Genomic DNA, 22,384 nt, shown 5'->3' with positions numbered 1-22,384 from the left:
TCTCTTCAAACTACATCTAGCATATTGCCTGACATAGCCCAAGAATACAGATCTCTGGTAATTTAAACTATTTCTTAAGTCATTTTTTCTTATTTGATATTGCCTATAGGGTGCAAAATTGGTGGGACCATGCCTGGCAAGTGAGCTGTGTCACGTGCCAGTTCAGAGTTACCAGCCTCAGAAATGGCATCCCAAATAAATGCAGAATTCAAGACACATCTCAACATCAACTGTTCAGAGGAGACAGGGTGAATCAGGCCTTCATGGTCAAATTGCTGCAAATAAACCACTACTAAAGGACACCAATAAGAAGAAGAGACTTGCTTGGGCCAAGAAACATGAGCAATGGACATTCGAGCAGTGGAAATCCGTCCTTTGGTCTGATGAGTCCAAATTTGAAGCAAACATTTGAGATTTTTGGTTCCAACCACGGTGTCTTTGTGAGACGCAGAGTAGGTGAACAGATGATCTCCGCATGTGTGGTTCCCAGCATGAAGCATGGAGGAGGTGTGATGGTGTGGGGGTGCTTTGGTGGTGACACTGTCTGTGATTTATTTAGAATTCAAGGCACACTTAACCAGCATGGCTACCACAGCATTCTGCAGCAATACGCCATCCCATCTGCGTTGCCCTTAATGGGACTATCATTTGTTTTTCAACAGGTCAATGACCCAACACACCTACAGGCGGTGTAAGGGCTATTTGACCAACAAGGAGAGTGATGGAGTGCTGCATCAGATGACCTGGCCTCCCCAATCACCCAAACTCAACCCAATTGAGATGGTTTGAGATGAGTTGGAGTGCAGAGTGAAGGAAAAGCAGCCAACAAGTGCTCAGCATATGTGGGAACTCCTTCAAGACTGTTGGAAAGCATTCCAGGTGAAGCTGGTTGAGAGAATGCCAAGAGTGTGCAAAGCTGTCATCAAGGCAAAGGGTGGCTACTTTGAAGAATCTCAAAAATACAATCAATTTTGATTTGTTTAACACTTTTTTGGTTACTACATGATTCCGTATGTGTTATTTCATAGTTTTGATATCTTCACTATTATTCTACAATGTAGAAAATATAAAAAATGAAGAAAAACCCTTGAATGAGTAGGTGTGTCCAAACTTTTGACTGGTACTGTACGTCTAAAATAACATTGCGGTTGGGTTTTGGACCAGTTCTTGCGGTAGAAGGTGGGAGTCAGACAGAAAGCCAGCGGGTGCAGACAGGAGCGGGATGAAGAAATCGGTCCTGTGCAGACCTCTGCTGTGCACCATGACAGTGAAGCCTGTAGCGTTAGAGCTGTTTATTACTGTGTTACCGTGAAAGTAGGGAATAAGCTAGGAAAACTGACAGATCAATAACATTACATTGCCATACTGACTAATAAAAACTCACATTGCACTGCATAAACGTCAGAATACCAATATTCAAATAATTTGGCTGATGGTTTCATTGTTTGATTCAGGTCCAGTGTGATTGAGGCAAAAAGAATAGCCAACGTTAGCCAACTTTTGGCCAGCTCTTTCTCTCTCTCTCTCTGTCTCTCTGTGTCTCTGTCTCTCTGTGTCTGTCTCTGTCTCTCTGTGTGTGTGCATGCTGGGAGTTTTTTGGAGTTTGAGTGTTTGGTGCGGAGGACTCTGTCCTAACTAACTTTCTAGACTCTTTTCTTGATCTTTTTCTTACATTTTATTTTCTATGGTGTACGGTTAATGCAATATTTGTTTTAGCGGTATCCACTGTTTTTTTCAGAGTTAGGGTGGAAGAGGACAGAGTAAGGTTTCTGGGGTTTGCAAGGTGTGGTATGCGCGATGGCTTCTCAGCCTAGCGCGGAGGAGACGCTGTCGATACGGCATGGATTCAGGTGTGTTCCTGAGAATGGAGTTAAGGTGGAGGAGGTTCTGCTCGCGGTCGGCGAACAGGTAGGAGCTGAATTTTTACATTCTGCTTCTAGAATGAACAAAGCGGTGGTGGTGTTCATGAAAAGAGAAAATTTGGTTGGTAGGCTAATTGCTAGCGGAATATTTGTAAGGGATGTGTTGGTGCCAGTTTTACCTCTTTCTACCCCTTCGACAAGAGTAGTTGTTGCAAATTTACCTCCGTTTATTACGGACGATCAAATCAGGAAAGAGCTGAGTCGTTTTGGTAAGTTTGCTAGCGGGTTTCGTGTACTGTCGGCAGGTTTTCAGGCAGCTGCTGTTAAGCACGTTGTTTCGTTCCGGAGGCAAGTGTTTATGTTTCTGAACAACAATGAGCAACAGCTAAATGTGCATTTTAAAGTGAGGCATGGGGAGGGGCTCTATGCAGGGTTTGCCAGCACAGACAGTCTACGGTGTTTTGAGTGTGGGGATTTGGGGCATAAGAGCTTTGCGTGCCCACATAAAGGCCGTAGACAAAGTGAGGGTACAAGCGCCGGTGGGGGAAATCGAGGTCAAAGTGCAGGGGGAAATGAGATGCAGACAACAGAGGCTGGGCCTAGTCATACCAGGGATGGTGGGGTAGCTGAGGCTGGGTCTAGTAAGGCAAGAGATGGTGGGGTAGAGGAGGCTGGGTCTAGTCAGACTAGGGATGGTGGGGTAGAGGAGGCTGGGTCTAGTCAGACTAGAGATGGTGGTGTAGTGGAGGCTGGGTCTAGTCAGGCTAGAGATGGTGGTGTAGCGGAGGCTGGGTCTAGTCAGGCTAGAGATGGTGGGGTAGTGGAGGCTAAGCCTAGTCAGGCTAGAGATGGTGGGGTAGCTGAGGCTGGGCTTAGCTATGATATGGAGGATGGTGTAAATGATGCTGGGCCTAGTCATGCTATGGAGGGTGGTGTAGAGGATGCTAGGTCTAGTCAGGTTATGCTAGTGGATGAGGAGAGTATAGTGGGGAAGTGTAAGAGACTAGGGGGGGAGGAGGAGGGTGCCAAGCGGAAAAGGAAAAAGGGTGTGGTTAAAGGTACAATGGAAATTTTGCCTGTTGCTGTGGGGGATGCCATGACCAGAGAGGAAGAGCAGGTGGTCAGGGTGGGAGATAGAGATGAGGAGGAAAGTGAGTCTGAGGAAGAGGATGAGGAGATCTTTTTTTCAGACTCCTCTTCAATAGGCCCGGAGCTGACAGCCAGTCAAGCAGAGGGGTCTAAGTACACGTTGAGAGAACTGACAAGGTTCCTGAATGAGACAAAGGGGAAAAAAGTTAATCTTGAGGCTTTTTTCCCTGATTCAAGAAAGTTTGTACGATCAGTACAACATGCTGTGAAAAATGAGGGGCATGGTGTCCTCTCACCCAGGAAACAGTTTAGGTTGAGGAAGTGGGTCACAACAGTGCGTAAGGGTTTACCTTCGGACACTGTTTAGATGTATATTTTCTTTCTGACACTGGGGTTTTTGAGCTTTGCTATTGGTCTTTTTTCTCTGCTGGCTTTTCTCCCACTTCTTATGGAGACTCTACGGGTAGGCTCGCTCAATATAAATGGCGCCAGAGATGCGGGAAAGAGGAGTGTGTTGGGTGAATATGTAAAACAAAAAAAAGTACAGGTGTTGTTTCTGCAGGAGACACATAGTGATGTGTTGAATGAAGTCGATTGGGGGCTCTGGTGGAAAGGGGCAAGTGTGTTGAGCCATGGGACAAATCTTAGTGCAGGAGTGGCAGTCCTTTTTGCACCGGGTCTGTCTGTAAAAATTTGCTCCTCAAAGGAGGTGTGTAGGGGTAGGCTCCTTGTTGTTAAAGCAGAAATTAACAACATGGGTTTTGTCTTTATAAATGTGTATGCGCCTAACACAGGGAGAGAAAAAGGGGTTCTATTTGGGAGTCTTAGACAGGAACTCTCACAGGTAGCGCCTGAGGAGACACTGGTGGTTGGAGGGGACTGGAACTGCACAATGGATTTTACAAAAGACAGAAATGGGGAAGAGCCTCATTCAGTGTCAGTGGGAGTGTTAAGGGACATTATTAATCAGTTCGACTTAGTGGATGTTTGGAGAACTAAACATCCGAACACAAGACAGTACACATGGGTGAAGGTTTTTGGGGCTAGGGTGAGTGCAGCCCGACTTGATCGGTTTTATATGTCTAGGAATCGGAGCAATAGGCTGTTGGGCGCTACCATTCTCCCGGTGGGGTTTTCCGATCATCACATAACCATGGCTCGGCTGTCTATTTCACCAGGGCCCCGGCAGGCATCCTATTGGAAATTCAATGTAAAGCTCTTACAAGATGCCACTTTTTGTGCAGGTTTCCAGACCTTCTGGGAAAGGTGGAGGCAGCAAATAGAGGAGTATGAGTCTCTGAGCCAATGGTGGGATGTGGGGAAAGTCCAAATTCGGCTTTTCTGTCAACAATACACAGCTCTCTCATCCTCAGAGGCTAGGAGAGTATTGGGGGAACTAGAGCGGTGTATTAGTGAGATGGAGGTAGAGATGGTGGGGCAAGGCAATGTAGGCCTCCAGGCTAATTTAGCTGAATTACGTAGGGACCTGGGCAGTTTTTTCCAGGTTAAAGCAAAGGGAGCACTTGTAAGAGCTAGATTCTCCATGCTCAAGGAGATGGATGCTCCCAGCTCCTTCTTCTTTGGTTTGGAAAGACAGAGCAGTGAAGCCAAGGGTATGCATTGTCTACGGCTGTCTGATGGGCGGGTGACCTCTGTGGTGGGTGAGATGCGGGAGCGGACTGTGGAGTTTTATACTGAATTGTATAGGGCAGAAGTGTGTGATCCTTTGTGTGCTCAGGTCTTGTTCACAGGACTCCCTAAACTCTCTCTGGCACAGAGGGACGATGTGGACGTTCCTCTGTTGTCCCATGAACTGGCAGAGGCCGTAACCCAGATGTCCCCCGGTCGTGCACCGGGGGTCGATGGACTCCCAGTGGAGTTTTATAAAAAATTCTGGGGAATAATTGGACAGGACTTCTTTTGCGTGTTGCGTGAATGCGTCGGGGTAGGAGAGTTGCCGATGAGCTGCCGTCGGGCGGCTCTGACTCTACTGCCCAAAAAAGGGGACTTGTGTGAACTTACGAACTGGAGGCCTGTGGCATTGCTCTGTGCGGACTACAAGATATTTGCCAAGGTCCTCTCTAACAGACTGAAGTCCCACTTGGACTCGATAGTACATAAGGACCAAACATATTGTGTACCGGGACGCTCAATCACGGACAACTTGTTCTTAATTAGGGACATGTTGGACTTGTCGAGAGGTTCTAATGTGAACTTTGGACTGGTCTCTTTAGATCAAGAGAAGGCTTTTGATAGAGTGGACCATGGGTATCTGTTTAATGTGATGTCTGTGTTTGGGTTTGGGAAGAGTTTTTTGACCTGTGTGAAGCTGTTGTATGCTGGGGCGTCATGTATGGTTAAGGTGGGAGGGGGGCTCAGTAGGCCAGTCTGGGTGAGACGGGGCATTAGACAAGGATGCCCTCTATCTGGGCAGTTATACACATTAGCCATTGAGCCTTTTTTAGGCCTGCTACGCAGGAGACTGCAGGGAGTGTGCTGGACAGGTATGGGTGTGGTGACAGGCATAGCAGTGTCAGCATATGCAGATGATGTTTCTGTGATGGTCAGGGATGGTCAGGATATGCAGGCACTGGAGACCAGTCTGAAGGTGTACGAGGGAGCTTCATCAGCTAAGGTAAACTGGGGCAAGAGCAAAGCTCTGTTATGTGGGGCATGGGGGGATAGGGCTCCTCCTCTGCTTCCAGGGGGTTTGCAGTGGGGTTGTGAAGGGCTTAAAGTGTTGGGGTGTACCTGGGCTCGGAGAGGTGGGTCAGGAAGAACTGGGAGGGGCTGTCACAGGCAGTGGTGTCAAGACTGGCCAGGTGGAGGTGGCTCCTGTCCCAAGTGTCATATAGAGGGAGGGTGCTGATAATTAACAACCTGGTGGCATCTTCCCTGTGGCATAAACTGGCTGTCCTCAACCCCCCTGCCGGTCTGCTCGCAGACCTGCAACGCAAGCTGGTGGACTTCTTCTGGTTGGGCCATCACTGGCTGAGGGCGGCAGTGTTGTATATGACCGTCCACGAAGGAGGACAGGGCCTGGTGGAACTGGAGAGCAGGATGGCTGCTTTCCGGCTAAAGGCGGTGCAGAGACTGCTGTACCATACTGATGTTGGCTGGAGGGAACCAGCATGCGCGCTGCTGAGGAGAGCTGGAGATTTAGGGTTGGACCGGCAGCTGTTCCTCATGAAGCTGGAGAGGCTGAGTACAGCAGGTCTCACAGATTTTTACTCTGCGGTGCTGAGGGCCTGGCAGCTGCTAAGGCACACACGAGAAGGGGGTGTGGAGCCTGGGCTGTGGGTGTGGGAGGAGCCTATCTTCCACAACCCAGCCATCCCTTTGAGATCGGTCCAGTCGGCCACCCTGCAGGGGGTGTAAAAAGGCTGGGTGACTTGAGACTCCTGGGAGAGGAGGGGTGGAAAAGCCCGTAAGTCTTGGCACAGCAAACAGGAATAACGTCTCTTAGGCTGCTGGAGAGATTCCTGGAGGAGGTCCAGGAGGCACTGTCTGAGCCGGTAAGGGGGATGTTTGAGCAGCCAAAGGGAGAGGGGCCACCAATGTTTCCGCCACTGCAGGTGACGGCAGAGACTGGAGACTGGCAAGGGGGTCTGGAGGACTTGTTAGATTTTAACACTCCGAGCCTGGGGGAGTTTGAAGGGGTGGGAGGTAAAGCCCTCTACAACCTCTGTGTTAAGGTGAGGAACATTAGGAGCCTAACAGGAGTGAAGGCACATCAGTGGCAGGGGGTATGTGGGGTGGAGAGTATGGTGGGTTTTAGATGGAGGGGGCTCTACAAACCCCCAGTACCAAAGAGGTCAGGGGACCTCCAGTGGAGTGTTCTTCATGGAGCCCTGGCCACTAACAGCTGGTTGGCACGGGTTGAACCGGGAGTCGGGCAGGAGTGTCCTTTCTGTAAAATGAAAGAAACTGTGATTCATGTGTTTTCTGTGTGCACCAGATTAATGCCATTAATGTCTCTGTTGGAATGTCTGTGTGAGAGGTTGGGGGTGGTCTTTACTGTTGGGGTGTTCATAATGGGATACAGGTATTCAAGTAAGGAGAAGGAAAAAATGTGTTTTGTTGAATTTTCTGTTTGCTCAGGCAAAGTTAGCTATTTGGCTAACAAGGAGGAACAGGGTCAAAGGTGGGGGGATAACAGACCCTTTATTATTGTTTAATGGGATGGTCTCTGCGCGCCTTAGGGTTGAGTTTGAGTTCTATAAAATGATAAAAAGTGTGGAGATGTTTCAGGAGATATGGTGTGTTGGGGGGGCTGTCTGTATAGCTGGGGAAGATGTCTTGGATATACGGTTGTAGAAGTTGGTATTGTCTTGAGTATTGTGATGTTGGCTTGTATCATGTGGTTGCTGGAAAGGCGAGTATGGTACATGTATGCATTACAGGATGTATTTTTGGTTTTATTTTTAAGGGGGAGGTTGGGTGGTGAGTTTTGAATGAAATGAGAATGTTTCAGTAAAGAAAGACAAAAAGTCAAAAGTCTCTCTCTCTCTCTCTCTCTCCTCTCTCTCTCTCTCTCTCTCTCTCGTAACGGCGCATCAACTGGGGAAAGCTAGCCAAGTTCATTTACTTTTGTTGAAATGGGACAAAACAAAAGCTACAAAACATTTCCATACTAATAACTGCTGTTAGATAGTAATAATAGCCATGTCATATTGCTATCTGACAGATACAGTGCCTTGCAAAAGTATACATCCCCCTCGGCGTTTTTCCAATTTTGTTGCATTACAACCTGTAATTTAAAAGGATTTTTATTTGGATTTCATGTAATGAACATACACAAAATAGTCCAAATTGGTGAAGTGAAATGGAAAAAATTACTTGTTTCAAGAATTATAAAAAAATTCTAATGGAAAAGCAGTATGTGCATATGTATTCACTCCCTTTGCTATGAAGCTCCTAAATAAGATCTGGTGCAACCAATTACCCTCAGAAGTCACATAATTAGTTAAATAAATTCCACCTGTGTGCAATCTACTGTAAGTGTCACATGATCTGTCACATGATCTCAGTATATATACACCTGTTCTGAAAGACCCCAGAGTCTGCAACACCACCAAGCAAGGGGCACCACCAAGCAAGCGGCACCATGAAGACCAAGGAGCCCTCCAAACAGGTTAGGGACAAGGTTGTGGAGAAGTACAGGTCAGGGTTGGGTTAAAAATATTTATCAGAAACATTGAACATCCCACGGAGCACCATTAAATCCATTATTAAAAATTGAAAGAATATGGCACCACAACAAACCTGCCAAGAGAGACCTGCCCACCAAATCTCACGGACCAGGCAAGGAGGGCATTAAATCAGAGAGGCAACAAAGAGACCAAATCATTTTTATAGAAAGTTAGCAAAAGTAGATAAGATCTTGCTACCATGGAAAGGAAAATACCTGTCTATTTGTGGAAAAATCATCCTGATTAACTCTTTAATCATATCACAGTTTACCTATTTGCTTATGGTTTTGCCTACACCTAGTGACCTGCCTTTTAAATTATATGAACAAAAAATATTCAATTTTATTTGGAACTGCAAGCCAGATAAAATTTAAAGGGCATATTTATATAACGAATATGAATTTGGAGGGCAGAAATGATTAAATATTAAAGCATTAGACCTCTCACTAAAGGCATCAGTCATACCAAAGTTATACTTAAATCCAAACTGGTTTTCTAGTAAATTGGTACGAATGTCTCATCCTATGTTCAAGAAGGGCCTTTTTCCCTTTATTCAGATTACACCTGCCCACTTTCGGTTGTTTGAAAAGGAAATAATCTCCAAAATATCTTTATTTTTTAAACAAGCCTTAGAAAGTTGGTTGCAATTTCAGTTTAATCCACCTGAAAAGACAGAACAAATAATACAACAAATATTGTGGTTAAATTCAAATATAGTAATTGATTAAAAAAAACTGTATTTTTCGAAGAAATGTTTAAAAAAGGTATAATTTCAGTGAATTATATTATAAATAGGACTGGTGGAGTGATCTCACACATGCAGCTAACACAGACATATGGAAATGTCTGCTCTACCCAAAATTACAACCAATTAATTACAGCATTACCACAAAAATGGAAGAGGCAAGTAGAAGGGGAAAAAAGTATGGAACTTGTATGTCGGCCCTGTATTAAAGAACATAAATGGCTAAAGAAAAGTGTGATAAATAAAAACATATACCAATTTCATTTAAGGACCAAAAACTGACAGCTGTGCCATATAAATTGCTAAGTAGTTGGGAAGAGATTTTCGATGTACCCATTCCATGGCTCATGGTTTATGAATTGATACGGTCTACTGGTCCTACTGCAATGCTCAATAGTGTTGTGAAGGAGAGGAGTGAGATCAATGGAGATGTGGTTGTAGAGAATGCCGAGGCTCATCAGAACATTGTTCACAAGCCTGCCGTATGAGCAGAAAAGAGAGACGTGGAGATCGCACCAGGGGAGAAGTTATGTGTGAAAGTGGGCTGCCGAGCCAAGTAAGTCATGCTTAGCTAGCCGCTACAACATAAATCTGATATGGTCGTCAATTTCTGGCGGCATCACGTGTAATGCAGTCTTATCTATTATCTGACTGAATCAATTGCTTATGTAGATTCCGTTTTTTGAACAATGATTTGTGTCCCTCCATCCTCCTGAGTAGCGCAGTGGTCTAAGGCACTACATCTCAGTGCAAGAGGCACTTGTTCTACAGTCCCTGGTTCAATTCCAGAATGTATCACATCCGGCCGTGATTGGGAGTCCCATAGGGCGGTGCACAAGTGGTCCAACGTTGTCCGTTATTTGGCCATCATTGTAAATAAGAATTTGTTCTTAATTGACTTGCCTAGTTAAATAAAGGTAACAAAAAAAAGTCCTATTCTAGGAACTTGGGGTGTTGTGCAGAGCTGCTGCACTTCCCCTCTTTCAACATTGGGAGGCGCCTTTAGGTCACAGTTGGCAGTAAAGAGGAGAGTCTTCTCCTGCACTTTGCTGACTACTGCTCGGCAGCCCTACTGCTCGGCAGCCCCATTGCCCCCTCCTCAAGCTGCCCAGATGGTCACTGTGATGGCTTCACATCCACCTCACTCTCTCTGTTCTGTATTATGTAATGAAGTACAGCATGTTCAGCGTACTAACCACATTTCCCTATGGAATTATAAAGATAACCTTGAATACGCTGTCCACTAAAATTCTGTATAATCAGAAAAGCTTTTTTCCCTAACCTAGTTACTGTACCCATGACGGACATGTTGAATGATGACAGTATGGTCCAAATTGTTGAATTACACCTCTCTCCTGTGTAGCTAGATGAAGTCCCTAGCCTATGACTTCTTATGTTGTATTTCACGAATCAGTAATGAGGAAGTGAGTCTGAGGGTGAACATGAGTTTCAGCATGGCTACATGGGAAAGCCTCTAGAGGTTCACCTTCAACAGGTACCTTCCTGGTTCTGGGTAGGAGAGTGATTGTTTAAACGACATTGGGATCGTTAACGTTTAGAACAAATCCCTAACCAAAAAACGTAGGATTTTCTTTTCTCCAAATTTCAATCACAGTGCAGTTATCACAATACGACCACTAACAGGTCCCGATCATCATCATAAAGGGTAAAATTAAAATTCAACAAATACCTCATGCAACAATGCTGTAACATTAGTAGAATAAGATATGCATCTTTTAAATTATTTGCCACGTATATAAAGCTCTCCACACGTCACCGTCACTAACAGTTGGAACAATTGAAGAGTGAGACAGGAAAGCGACAGCAGCAAAGTCCTGTAGTGGCAATACTTTGAGAAGTTTATTGAGAAGGTGATGAAATGCGAATTTTGTGAGGTTGAATTGAGCTACAGTGACAGTACAGGTGCAATGCTGTTAGGGAAGCACTGTGAGACCCAACCCGTTGTTGGCAGCAGTGCGATAAGGGATGGAGTCTAAGCCCATCCCAATTTCAGGGCAGCTTTTCAACCAGCAGCTGAACCTGTCTCAGAGGGAGGCAGTGAAGCATATCCTGGCACGGGAGTGCCGGCCCACCCAGTACATCCTGTTTGGATCCCCAGGGACAGGAAAGATGATCACCCTCATGGAGGCATACTGCAGGTTCTGTACTGTACACTTCTCAACCCAATGGATATCACAACCTTTTACATTTACATTTGAGTCATTTTAGCAGACACTCTTATCCAGAGTGACTTAGTGTGTTCATTTTAAGATAGCTAGGTGAGACAACCACATATCACAGTCGTAGTCAGTACAATTTTCAGTTATAAGCCACATCAGTGCTAGTAGGAAAAGACACATGCAAGGTTTTGATATTTTATAGTGGGGGGAGGGGGTGATAAGACTGCGATGTCTTATTTAAGATCCTCTTTGAAGAGGTACGGTTTCAGAGGTTTTTGGAAGATGGGCAGGGACTCTGCTGTCCTAGCATCAGGGTGAAGCTCGTTCCACCATTGGGGTGCAAGGACAGAGAAGAGCTTTGACAACCAGGCCCGCATTCAAATAGTATTTATTTTCATTCATATACTTGACTGTTTGGTTCTGCCTGGAGTGCCAGATGAGCAGGAGTTGCACATTTACTATGTTCCATTGATTCCATTGCACCTGGCAAGCTCAGTCAAGTTTCTTGTGATTGGTTGTATTTGGTTATTTACAAAAGTTGCCCTCATTCTAGTTCTCTGGATAAACAGTGAAATGTCTCCTCTTGTTCCCATACTGTAGGTGTGTTACCTCCTGCCCAGTAATTATGTTCTGGTGTGCACTCCCTTCAACAGTGCTGCTGACCTCATCTGTATCCAGCTCCATGACAGTGGGTTCCTGCACGCTAAGAGCCTGGCCCGCGTCAACACCTCCTGTCGACAGGAAGAGGTACTGCACCCACCGCCACCGCCTCGATCCTATTTTAAAATGAAAGTACCTTACTGTGATTGTTTTTGATTAAAATGGTCAAAAAGAAACAAAAATAGCTTCTTAGCAAAGATCAATTTCTCAAGCAAGAATTTTGCTAGGACTGTAGGGGAGTAGTCTGAGTGTGGAGAAAATGGAAAACTAGCTGTTATTGGAAAAGGTTTGGTCTATTGGTCTATTAACAAAACTCCTTCCCATCAAAACAGGCTGAAATTTCAGGCCGTCTTTTCAAACAGTTCTTACAGTAAAAGTGCAGTATCATAGTTTTCACAATTTCGCAGTATTATTCCAACCTCATAGTGTGGAAATATATAACACAGAAAAATCACATTTTTGATTACACTGGGCCTTTAAGGTCCATTGTTAACCTCCTTCATCATCAGATGAACTACTCTGAAGATGATCACAATAAAACGTGTATTAAAATAATGAACGTTGTTGTTTTTTCCTCAGTGTGGCATTGATACCCCTAGGGCTTCTGTCAGGGAGAGACGGACAGGTTAGACTAAACAGAGTACACTACAACCACAAAAAAACCTGGAACACCCTTACTAAAGTGGTGCAACCGTTGAAAAAACATTGCACATCACATGACTGACAGAAGTCATAACAAGTCACTGTATTTTGTGGCCTCTTGATCAAAAAGTGAATCATATGTTCTGTTGCTACCCCCACCGTTCACATAGTTCTGTCTGGAGACCCCAGGCAGATGGGTCCAATTGTGAAGACCAAGCTGGCGCAGGCATTGAGCCATGGGGTGTCCATGCTGGAGAGACTGATGGCCAACCCCCTGTACACAAGAGAGAGGGGGATAAAACCCAAAGCTGGTGAATATACACACACACACACACACACACACACACACACACACACACACACACACACACACACACACACACACACACACACACACACACACACACACACACACACACACACACACACACCTCCGTACTGGCAACATCTACAGCATTACAAACGCATATGAGCACGTGCAAGAGTCAGAATTGCATACACATTTACACACACACTCCCTGTCAGTGCCATGGTCATCTAAATCATGCATAGTGCGTCACCAACTAAATCCAGATGATGCATCTTTTTCTACATAATGTTTTGACTTGCATTGTAATATATGATAATATATGCCATTTAACAGACACTTTTATTCAAAGCGACTTATGGGTGGCCCCAGCGGAAATCGAGCCCACAAGCCTAGGCGTTGCAAGCGCCATGTTCTACCGACTGAGCTACACAGGATCACATTGTAAATAGATGGCTCCAAATTTTATTGCATTCCCATGGTGTCCTCTCTTCTCCCTCCAGGTGACCAAGCTGGTGTTTAACTACCGTTCCCAGGAGGCCCTCCTGGCCCGGCCCTTTAGACTGTTTTACAGTGGGGAGCTGTGTGTCAGGGCCCAGAGGGCCGTCTGCCCATCAAGGGATTACCCCTCATCTTCCATGGAGTCAGGATGAGGGCTCTATCTGTTTCTCTCGCTCTCTCGTTATGTTTCTTTCTGTTTTTCTCTGTCCAAAATAGACTCAATACAATGGGATCTTTCTCAATAGTCTTTCCTTGAATCCTTGTGGGACTCCACTGGGATTCTTTGCCTCTAACCCTATTAATGGGGCTGAGTCACTGGTTTACTGGTGCTCTTCCATGCTGTCCGTAGGAGGGGTGCGTCACTTGAGTGGGTTGAGTCTCTGACGTGATCTTCCAGTTCGCATTGGCATCCCCCTCGGGTTCGTGCCATGGGGGAGATCTTCGTGGGTTATACTCGGCCTTGTCTCAGGGTAGTAAGTTGGTGGTTGAAGATATCCCTCTAGTGATGTGGGGACTGTGCTTTGGCAAAGTGGGTTTGGCTTATATCATGCCTGGTTGGCCCTGTTTGGGGGTATAGTCGGACGGGGCCACAGTGTCTCCCAACCCCTCCTGTCTCAGCCTCCAGTAATTATACTGCAATAGTTTATGTGTCGGGGGCTAGGGTCAGTCTGTTATATCTGGAGTTTTTCTCCTGTCTTATCCAGTGTCCTGTGTGAATTTAAATATGCTCCCTCTAATTCTCTCTCTTTCTCTCGGAGGACCTGAGCCCTAGGACCATGCCTCAGGTGTAACATGGGTCATATAAAGGGGACCAAGGCACGGCATGTGAAGTGCTCATATTTCCTTTTTAATGAGTACACTTTAACAAAACGTCTGACAACAGTTCCATCAGGTGACATACACTAAACAGAAAACAACTACCCACAAAACCCCAGAAGAAAAACCCCTACTTAAATATGATCTCTAATCAGAGGCAACAAGGATCAGCTGCCTCCAATTAGAGATCAACCCAAACAATCCCAACATAGAAAAAGAAAAACTGGAACTTAAACATAGAAATAGAAAACATAGAACAACCCAAAACACCCCCTGTCACGCCCTGGCCTACTCTACTATAGCACAGAAGCAAAAAAAATAAAGCAAAAAAAAAATGTATGAAATGTATGCATTCACTACTGTAAGTCGCTCTGGATAAGAGCGTCTGCTAAATGACTAAAATGTAAAATGTAAATGTAAAATGACATCTTACTAGGATCAGGACGTGACATCAGGACTACCTGGCCTGTTGACTCCTTGCTGTCCCCAGTCCACCTGGTCGTGCTGCTGCTCCAGTTTCAACTGTTTTGCATGCGGCTATGGAACCCTGACCTGTTCACCGGACGTTCTACCTTGTCCCGGACCTGCTGTTTTCAACTCTCTCTCTCTCTCTCTCTCCACCGCACCTGCTGTATCTAACTCTGAATGATCGGCTATGAAAAGCCAACTGATATTTACTCCTGAGGTGCTGACCTGTTGCACCCTCTACAACCACTGTGATTATTATTATTTGACCCTGCTGGTTATCTATGAACGTTTGAACATCTTGGCCATGTACTGTTATAATCTCCACCCGGCACAGCCAGAAGAGGACTGGCCACCCCTCAGACCCTGGTTCCTCTCTAGGTTTCTTCCTAGGTTCCTGCCTTTCTAGGGAGTTTTTCCTAGCCGCCGTGCTTCTCCATCTGCATTGCTTTCTGTTTGGGGTTTTAGGCTGGGTTTCTGTACAGCACTTTGTGACATCGACTGATGTAAAAAGGGCTTTATAAATACATTTGATTGATTGTGTCTTCGTCATGTCCTCTGTCCTCCCATTTCTCATTGTCTGTGTTTCCTCTCCTCGTTTCCCACTGACATGTTGAGAACATTTTGACAAATACAGGTTTTCCTATCTTGTCGGCACCGAGCCTAGACGTTGAACACCAATAATGCCAGTCAGCTTTCCTTCTCTCTGGGCACAGAGATGAGGGAGGGAAACAACCCGTCGTGGTTCAACCCTGGAGAGGCGGTACAGATGATGCTGTACTGCTGCCAGCTGGCCAAGAAGCTCTACAATCCTGTAGCTGCCACTGACATTGGCATTATCGCTCCCTACAGGAAACAGGTCAGTATGGCATGACCATTTAGACTGTCAACAGAGGGCACCATTCTGTTTCAGTTTGCTTGTTACTCACCTGGTATTGCTGTAAAAGGCCTAAAAAAACATAACAAGTTCATTATTCTGTCACAACTAGTACAGTGGTCCCTTTCCCTTAACCCTGAACACCGGTCTGACCACCTGAACCTCTCCTCCTCAGTCAGAGAATTACCTCTTGTTCCAGGTGAGGGCGAATGAGTCAGTGCAGGGCAACGACCTGCAAAGCATCCTGTGATTGCTGTCCAACCACAAGTGCTTCAACATGGCAGTCGTTCGGTCCAAAGCCCTGCTCATCGTCATGGGAAACTCGCACGTCCATCGTCAAGGATCCATGCTTCAACGCTCTCCTCCAGTACTCTTTTGAAAATGAGGCCTTCCTGGGCGGTGACCCCTAACCTCTATCAGGGCTGCACACGGGTGTGTTTAGAGTGTATTATGCACCCCACACACACACACACACACACACACACACACACACACCACACACACACACACACACACACACACACACACACACACACACACACACACACACACACACAATTTGATAAAACTTGAGTCAAAGCAAGAAACCGTAATTTGTCATGAATCTCTTACTTTCTCCTCAGAGCTGCCAGTGAGAAAGAGGAGTGAGAGAGTTTGCTGTGCTCACTACTGCCCAGCTGTCCATCACTCCAACACTATCGGTCCCATTATGTTCAAATAGAGTTTTCTTCATTCATTTATCACATTACCATGACTTGGCTCTCTACATTTGTTCTTCTACACAGTGAGCTGCATATGTGTTAATCAATGGAAATATGTATTGAGATGTCTTTGGAGAATGCACTCCAATTCCAAACTGCTGTAACAACAAACTTTAGATGCAGTTGTCATGCAGTCCACTGGGTGGCAGTAGTACATATGATGATACAAGACTTCGGTGTTCATTTTTCTTATTGGATTATTGGACTTTGACACCAGTGTCTATTTCATTTTGTGCTAGCTAGGTCATTGTTGTATTGTCAATGAGTCTATATCTAGCAACACTTCCAAAGGTGTGCTTTAGAAACATCCTGCTATAATAGAAGAGGACTGGTGCCAGTGGCTACCTGTGAGAAACCTATCACGCGTAAGAGAGGTACTGGGACCGTTCCATGGTACCTGAGTCCCACATCAAAGAGCTCCTCAGGTAAACTCAGTGAAGCTCCCTGGCAGTGTGGCACATTCAAATAAAAGCTGTCACCTCCCAACTCATTAGAGTCCTATTGTGATTCAGTCCCAGCACCACCCCCTCTCCTCTACTTTCTCGCTGGGCTCCACCAGGGCTGACTGTCACAGGCGAGTCAGCCTGTCAGTAGCACTCAGTTGTCACATCCAGTCTCCGGGTGGACCTATAGGCAGACACAGGCAGACGCTGCCTGCCGGGGTGTTTAGACACACTGTCTCCTGCAGCCTAGCATATGCTATTACTCGCATTGCTCAAAAGTGTCTGAGACACTTAAAAATAATAGTCACTCAATAGAATGGTCTCCCTTCACTGCCAGCAGGCTAAATATGACAACAGCCAGGGACCTAAGAGACAGGGTTATAATGTGTTTTTATATTTGTTTTTAAGTGTAGTTTCAGTATGTTTTCAGACCTGATTTGCTAGTTTTTATTTCTGTTTCATTTTAGTTTTAGTGTTTGAGACAGAAAGCATGCCTGGGAGACTAGAAGACATTTGTGTTTTTGTTTTGTTTTTTGGAATGTAACTTCTTGCAACTGGGGGTGAAACAATAGATAAAGTAATGAGTCAGATCATAGGTTAGGTTTAAATGATAAACTATCTGTGACTTGGATTTAAAATGAATAGCGCCGAGACTGGTGCAAAAAATATGGTAACTCTCTCTCTCGCCCATGTTTACACCAATGAGGAGTAGGGGTTTACACCAATCCAATGATTTTTAACTTGTAAGGAGTATCAAGTTAGCTACCGATTTCTATTTGAAACACCAACTCCTAACAACATTTACCTGCCAGCTTCAAAAGCTTGAAAACTTCACAAAAGCTTGAAACCCCCATTTCTGACCAAAGTTTAGGGGAAAAAAACTCAAACTTCTATTTTATTTTTGGTTTCAACGATAATAGTTTCGGTGTAGTTAGAATTTTTCAAACTGGTTTGTTAATTATTTTATTTCGGTTGACAAAATATTTTTTTCATTATTATTTTTATATTAGTTTTAGTTTACTGTATTAACCTTGCTAAGAAGTTGTGTTGACTACATTCAGGTGGAAAAGACAACAGTTTAATGTGTTACTCCCATGTTTTAGGCATTCTGTATGGAAGGGGCAACATGCTGACTGACTACTCTCAGGATAGCCAAGCTAACATACCTACAAATGATCCACAGCTCCAAGTACTTTTATTTGACATTTAAGTATAAAGAGATTTTGGTTTGTCATTATTTTTGCTTGCCAGGTGAGAGGTGTTGCCATATTCATAAATGAGAACTTGCTGACATGGACATATAGGTTTAACAGTAGACACGTGGTTGGCAGTGTACATAGCTCATTCCGCTAGTGCTGTACTGATTCAATGACCAGTTTGTCTGAACACCTTTTGTTCAATAAAACCATACCGAATAAGATGACCATTAACATAAAGACTACTATGTTAACCAATGTGATCATCAGTGAACATATTTGTCTGTGTGGGAGTGTGCCTCTGTGACTCCTTACTGGTCTTTGATAGACAGGTGCCCAAAGGAACCGTAGTCCCCATTACCAACACAAACACACCGTCTACAGATAGGCAGGGGGCCGTTAGAAAGAAAAACAGTCCCCTGCTGGGATAATGGCAGAGGGAGCTTGTTAAATGTATGGCACTATTGTTCTGACAAATTGGTCTGTGACTCTAATTGCCCAGTTAGTCCCCTCAGTAGCTCTCATCGTCTGAACCCAGGGCCCCGGCTCAGATCAGACTAGGGCTGGGCAGGCACTAAAGTCTTACAAGATGGTCGCTTGGCTGGGGACGATGGAGCTCTGACTGGAGAATGAAGGCTGTGGTAGAGATAGGGGCCAGCCAGACTGGCTGGGCCTATATTCACAAATCAAATCAAATTGTATTGTATTGGTCACATACACGTGTTTAGCAGATGTTATTGCGGGTGTAGCGAAATGCTTGTGTTTCTAGCTCCAACACTGCAGTATTATCTAACGAGAAATATCTAACAATTTCACAAAAATACACACAAGACACACAAATCTAATTAAAGGAATGGAATTAAGAATATATAAATATATGGACAAGCAATGTCAGAGCGGCATAGACTAAGATACAGTAGAATAGAATTGAAAGAGTCTTAGAGAAGGGGTATTGCCCTAGGATCAGTTTTGCATTTAATATCGTAAGGAATGTGATCCTAGATCAGCACTCCTACTCTGAGACGCTTTATGAATATAGGACCTGGGGCTTAGATTGATTTGCCTGGCACTTCTACAGTCTGAGCCTTGGCACCATTCCTTGTGTGTGTGGCAGCACTCAGACCAAGCCCTATTACTGACTCAAGCCCTCTGGGCGCAAGCCCATCAGAGATACACATCTGAACATGGCTGTGGAGGCAGACATATTCCACACAACAATTGAATTGAGTTACTTATCAACTGTGCTTTAACTTTGTGCTGCCATTAGAAGTTTGTGCGAGACGGAGGGAGTGAGAGAATCAGCATGTCATTAGAAGCGGAGCCTGGACCACCATTCTGCATCGCAGTGGGAGATCTCTTCTAGTTGTCTGATGAGAGGCTAGGATGAGAGGTTAGGAGCATCCTGTTGCTGTCTGCCGCCAATATGACATAGTGTTCCTCCCAAACTGTATTGAAATAATTTTTCTGTGATAATCATCCTTCTACAGGAATTCCTTGAATACTTTTTATACCCTAATGTAGTGGTTCCCAACTCCGGTCCTCGAGTAACCCCAACAAAACACATTTTTGTTGTAGCCCCGGACAAACATAGCTGAATCAACTAAGTGAGGGCCTGATGATTCATTCACAAGTTGAATCAGATGTGCTTGTCAGGGACTATAATAAAAATGTGTACTGTACTAGGTATATGAGGACAGGAGTTAAGAACCACTGCCCTAACGTGAGATATAAAGCAGAAAAGGTATGAAATTACATTAGTTACTTTTTGCACAAGCTTTTTAAAAGTAAAATAGTGAAGTTGGCTCTATGACTTGAAAGTGTCAATAATTGACAAGAGAAATTGTATGTTTTGAATGTCATTGCAACATAAGGTACAAGATTTACACTCCCCTCAATATTTATTTGGAATATGAAGCTAAAATTTGACAACATATAGCATTTTGGATTTCAGATCAAGTGTTTCATATGAGGCAACAGTACAGAATGTCACCTTCTTTTTGACTGTATATTTTCATATATATATCTTTTACCTTTTAGAAATGAAATCCCTTCATGTATCTAGTATGACTACATCAAGCTTGTGACTCTACAAACTTGTTGGATGCATTTGCAGTTTGTTTTGGTTGTGTTTCGGATTATGTTTTGCCCAATAGGAACTGAATGACATTAATGTAGACCTCTTGTGTCCTTTTTAAGTCACTTTTATTTTCCTGAACACTTCTACATGAATCAAATCAAATCACATTTTATTGGTCACATACACATATTTAGCAGATGTTATTGCGGGTGTAGCGAAATGCTTGTGTTCTTAGCACCAAACAGTGCAATAGTATCTAACAATGAATTAATCCTGAATAATGATGAGTGACTAAGTTACATAGGAACAAAGATCATTAATCATCACTACTATTTTACGATTATAGAGCAACATTTACATATTTTAGCTTCACTGTCCAAATAAATATGGAGGGGAGTGTATGTCATTATATGATTGTCTGGGGGCTCCCGAGTGGCGCCGTGGTCTAAGTCACTGCATCTCAGTGCTAGAGGCGTCACTACATACTCTGGTTCAATTCCAAGCTGTATCACAACCGGCCATGATTGGGAGTCCAATAGGGTGGCACACAATTGGCCCAGCGTTGTCCGGGTTCGGGGTAGGCTGTCATTGTAAATAAGAATTTGTTCTTAACTGACTTGCCTGGTTAAATAAAAACAATAAAAAGTATGTGTCTGTCTGCTGCAGTCAAGTTTGATCTGATTGCTACAGTAGGTAGACAGAGCTGTAGCTTGATGTTGTTGTAGCATTTAGCATGTGCATCAGACTGTAATCTAGGGTCACATCAAAGCCCAGTGAGCCAGACAGAAACACGACTCCGCTAATGGGAGTGTGATCAGAGCTGGGCTCTGATCAGGACCCTTCTTCTCAGGAAACCCTCAAATTAGCAAAGGAGGAGACATGAAAGAGACTCAATATTGAGGAGACTGCCTGTCTGTCTACACAGAACAAATAAGCCTACACTGTTTCTCCTGAGTAAAGTATGAATTATAAACATTCTTGATTTGACATGTCGTATTTAAATGCCAGTCAATGTTCCAGAACTTTGTCTCAAATATAAACGCGTTTCATGTACTTCTGTCGTTACAGCAGTGTTCTCAAAACAATGTCTCACAAGAAAAAATTATATATACATGAATACATAGCTGCTCAGCAAAGTGGCTTATGTGAACCAATCAGCAGGAGGTATTTCTAATGTAAAAGTCAATAGATTTAATGGAGAAAATAAGCCCCGGAGACTGATAGTTTTGCATTGTAATGCCTTGGCTGTGATTGCTCTCATAATGCCCCCCGCCTCCATTCACTATTACCCCCTATGTCTGCAGTCATCACAAAACTAGCTGTTGTCTCCTCTCACACCTCGTCCCAGCCTCTTTGATAGGTAGTTGATAACAGTCTGATGGGTCTGGGCTGGTTGTATATATAGAGGGGGACCACTGGCACAGAGAGACATTACCTTTCCTACCGCAAGCAACAGCAGCACCTGTCTTCTCCTTAATTGGATTTTCAGTCAGGACTTTGTTTCTCTTCACTATGGATCTCTTCTCCTTCACCCTGACTCTCCTGGTTCTCCTGGCCCCAGCCTGGGGCTTCGACCTGGGACAGTCGACCCGCTGCGTGCCTATCCCTCACCAGATGAGTGTGTGCCAGGACGTGGGCTACTCGGAGATGAGGCTGCCTAACTTGCTGGGGCACAGCAGCCTAGAGGGCGAGGTGGTTCCCCGCTCAGAGGACTGGAGACCCCTGCTGCAGACCGGCTGCCATCCCCAGGCCCAGGCCTTCCTCTGCTCCCTCATCGCCCCCGTCTGCCTCGATGCGTAAGTCTGTAGCTTTTGTTAGCCTTTTACCTATACATGTCCTCTTCTATCTTTCTATGTCCTTCCTGTGTGTGTGTGTGTGTGTGTGTGTGTGTGTGTGTGTGTGTGTGTGTGTGTGTGTGTGTGTGTGTGTGTGTGTGTGTGTGTGTGTGTGTGTGTGTGTCTCCATACTAGGCTGCTCTCTTCCTTCTCTGTCAACTTGGCTGTTCTCTCTGTCTATTTCCCTATTACCTTCCCCTTGAGAACATCCCACTGCTAACTCCTTCTCAAGAGGGAACTATCCACTCCTCCATCACTTATATTTCACCCTCAGTGTGTTTACAATGGAACATTCCTATCATTTTCACCCAGTGTCCAGTGTGTTTTGAACCCTGACCCCGTGTCTGTCTCTCCATCTCCAGTTTTATCCAGCCGTGCCGTAGCCTGTGTGTGGCCGTCAGGGACAGCTGTGCCCCAGTACTGGCCTGTCAGGGCCACGTCTGGCCAGAGGCGCTAGACTGTGACCGTTTCCCTACCCAGGAAGACATGTGCCTGACCCCCCACCCCAAACACAGCAACAGCCACCTTGCCAAAGCATTGCCAAAACCCGCATGCCAAGCATGTCCTTCTGTGGAGGAGCACCCTTCACTGAAGACAGTTCTGGACGCTCTGTGCCAGGATGATTTTGGTAAGCATGTGCAATAATGTACTGTATGTATGTGTCTGTTTGCATTGATTAGTATGTTATGCAAGTTTATTAGTGTGTATATTTGTACCATACATATGTGTGTAGTTC

General features: G+C 44.8%; 1 protein-coding gene across 2 annotated transcripts in view; it reads left to right on the top strand.

Moving 5' to 3' along the window:
* The window catches only part of LOC106584456 (secreted frizzled-related protein 5), a 38,965-nt gene that overhangs the window by 15,848 nt on the left and 733 nt on the right, over nucleotides 1-22,384 (top strand). The window contains exons 2-6 of one of the 2 annotated variants that reach the window (XM_082968075.1): nucleotides 11,722-11,815; nucleotides 12,541-12,681; nucleotides 15,176-15,768; nucleotides 21,375-21,609; nucleotides 22,011-22,276. In XM_082968075.1, coding sequence (XP_082824201.1) covers nucleotides 21,428-21,609; nucleotides 22,011-22,276 — 448 coding nt within the window. In that variant the 5' untranslated portion in view covers nucleotides 11,722-11,815; nucleotides 12,541-12,681; nucleotides 15,176-15,768; nucleotides 21,375-21,427. Of the gene's footprint in view, nucleotides 1-11,721; nucleotides 11,816-12,540; nucleotides 12,682-13,180; nucleotides 15,769-21,374; nucleotides 21,610-22,010; nucleotides 22,277-22,384 lie in introns of both variants that reach the window. The other variant, XM_082968074.1, reaches the window with a different exon arrangement.

Source organism: Salmo salar, chromosome 23 (genome assembly GCF_965601325.2).
Source record: "Salmo salar chromosome 23, fSalSal1, whole genome shotgun sequence".
Classification (NCBI taxonomy): domain Eukaryota; kingdom Metazoa; phylum Chordata; class Actinopteri; order Salmoniformes; family Salmonidae; genus Salmo; species Salmo salar.
Note: the sequence above shows the minus strand (reverse complement) of the source record. Positions and strands in the feature narration are given on the sequence as shown.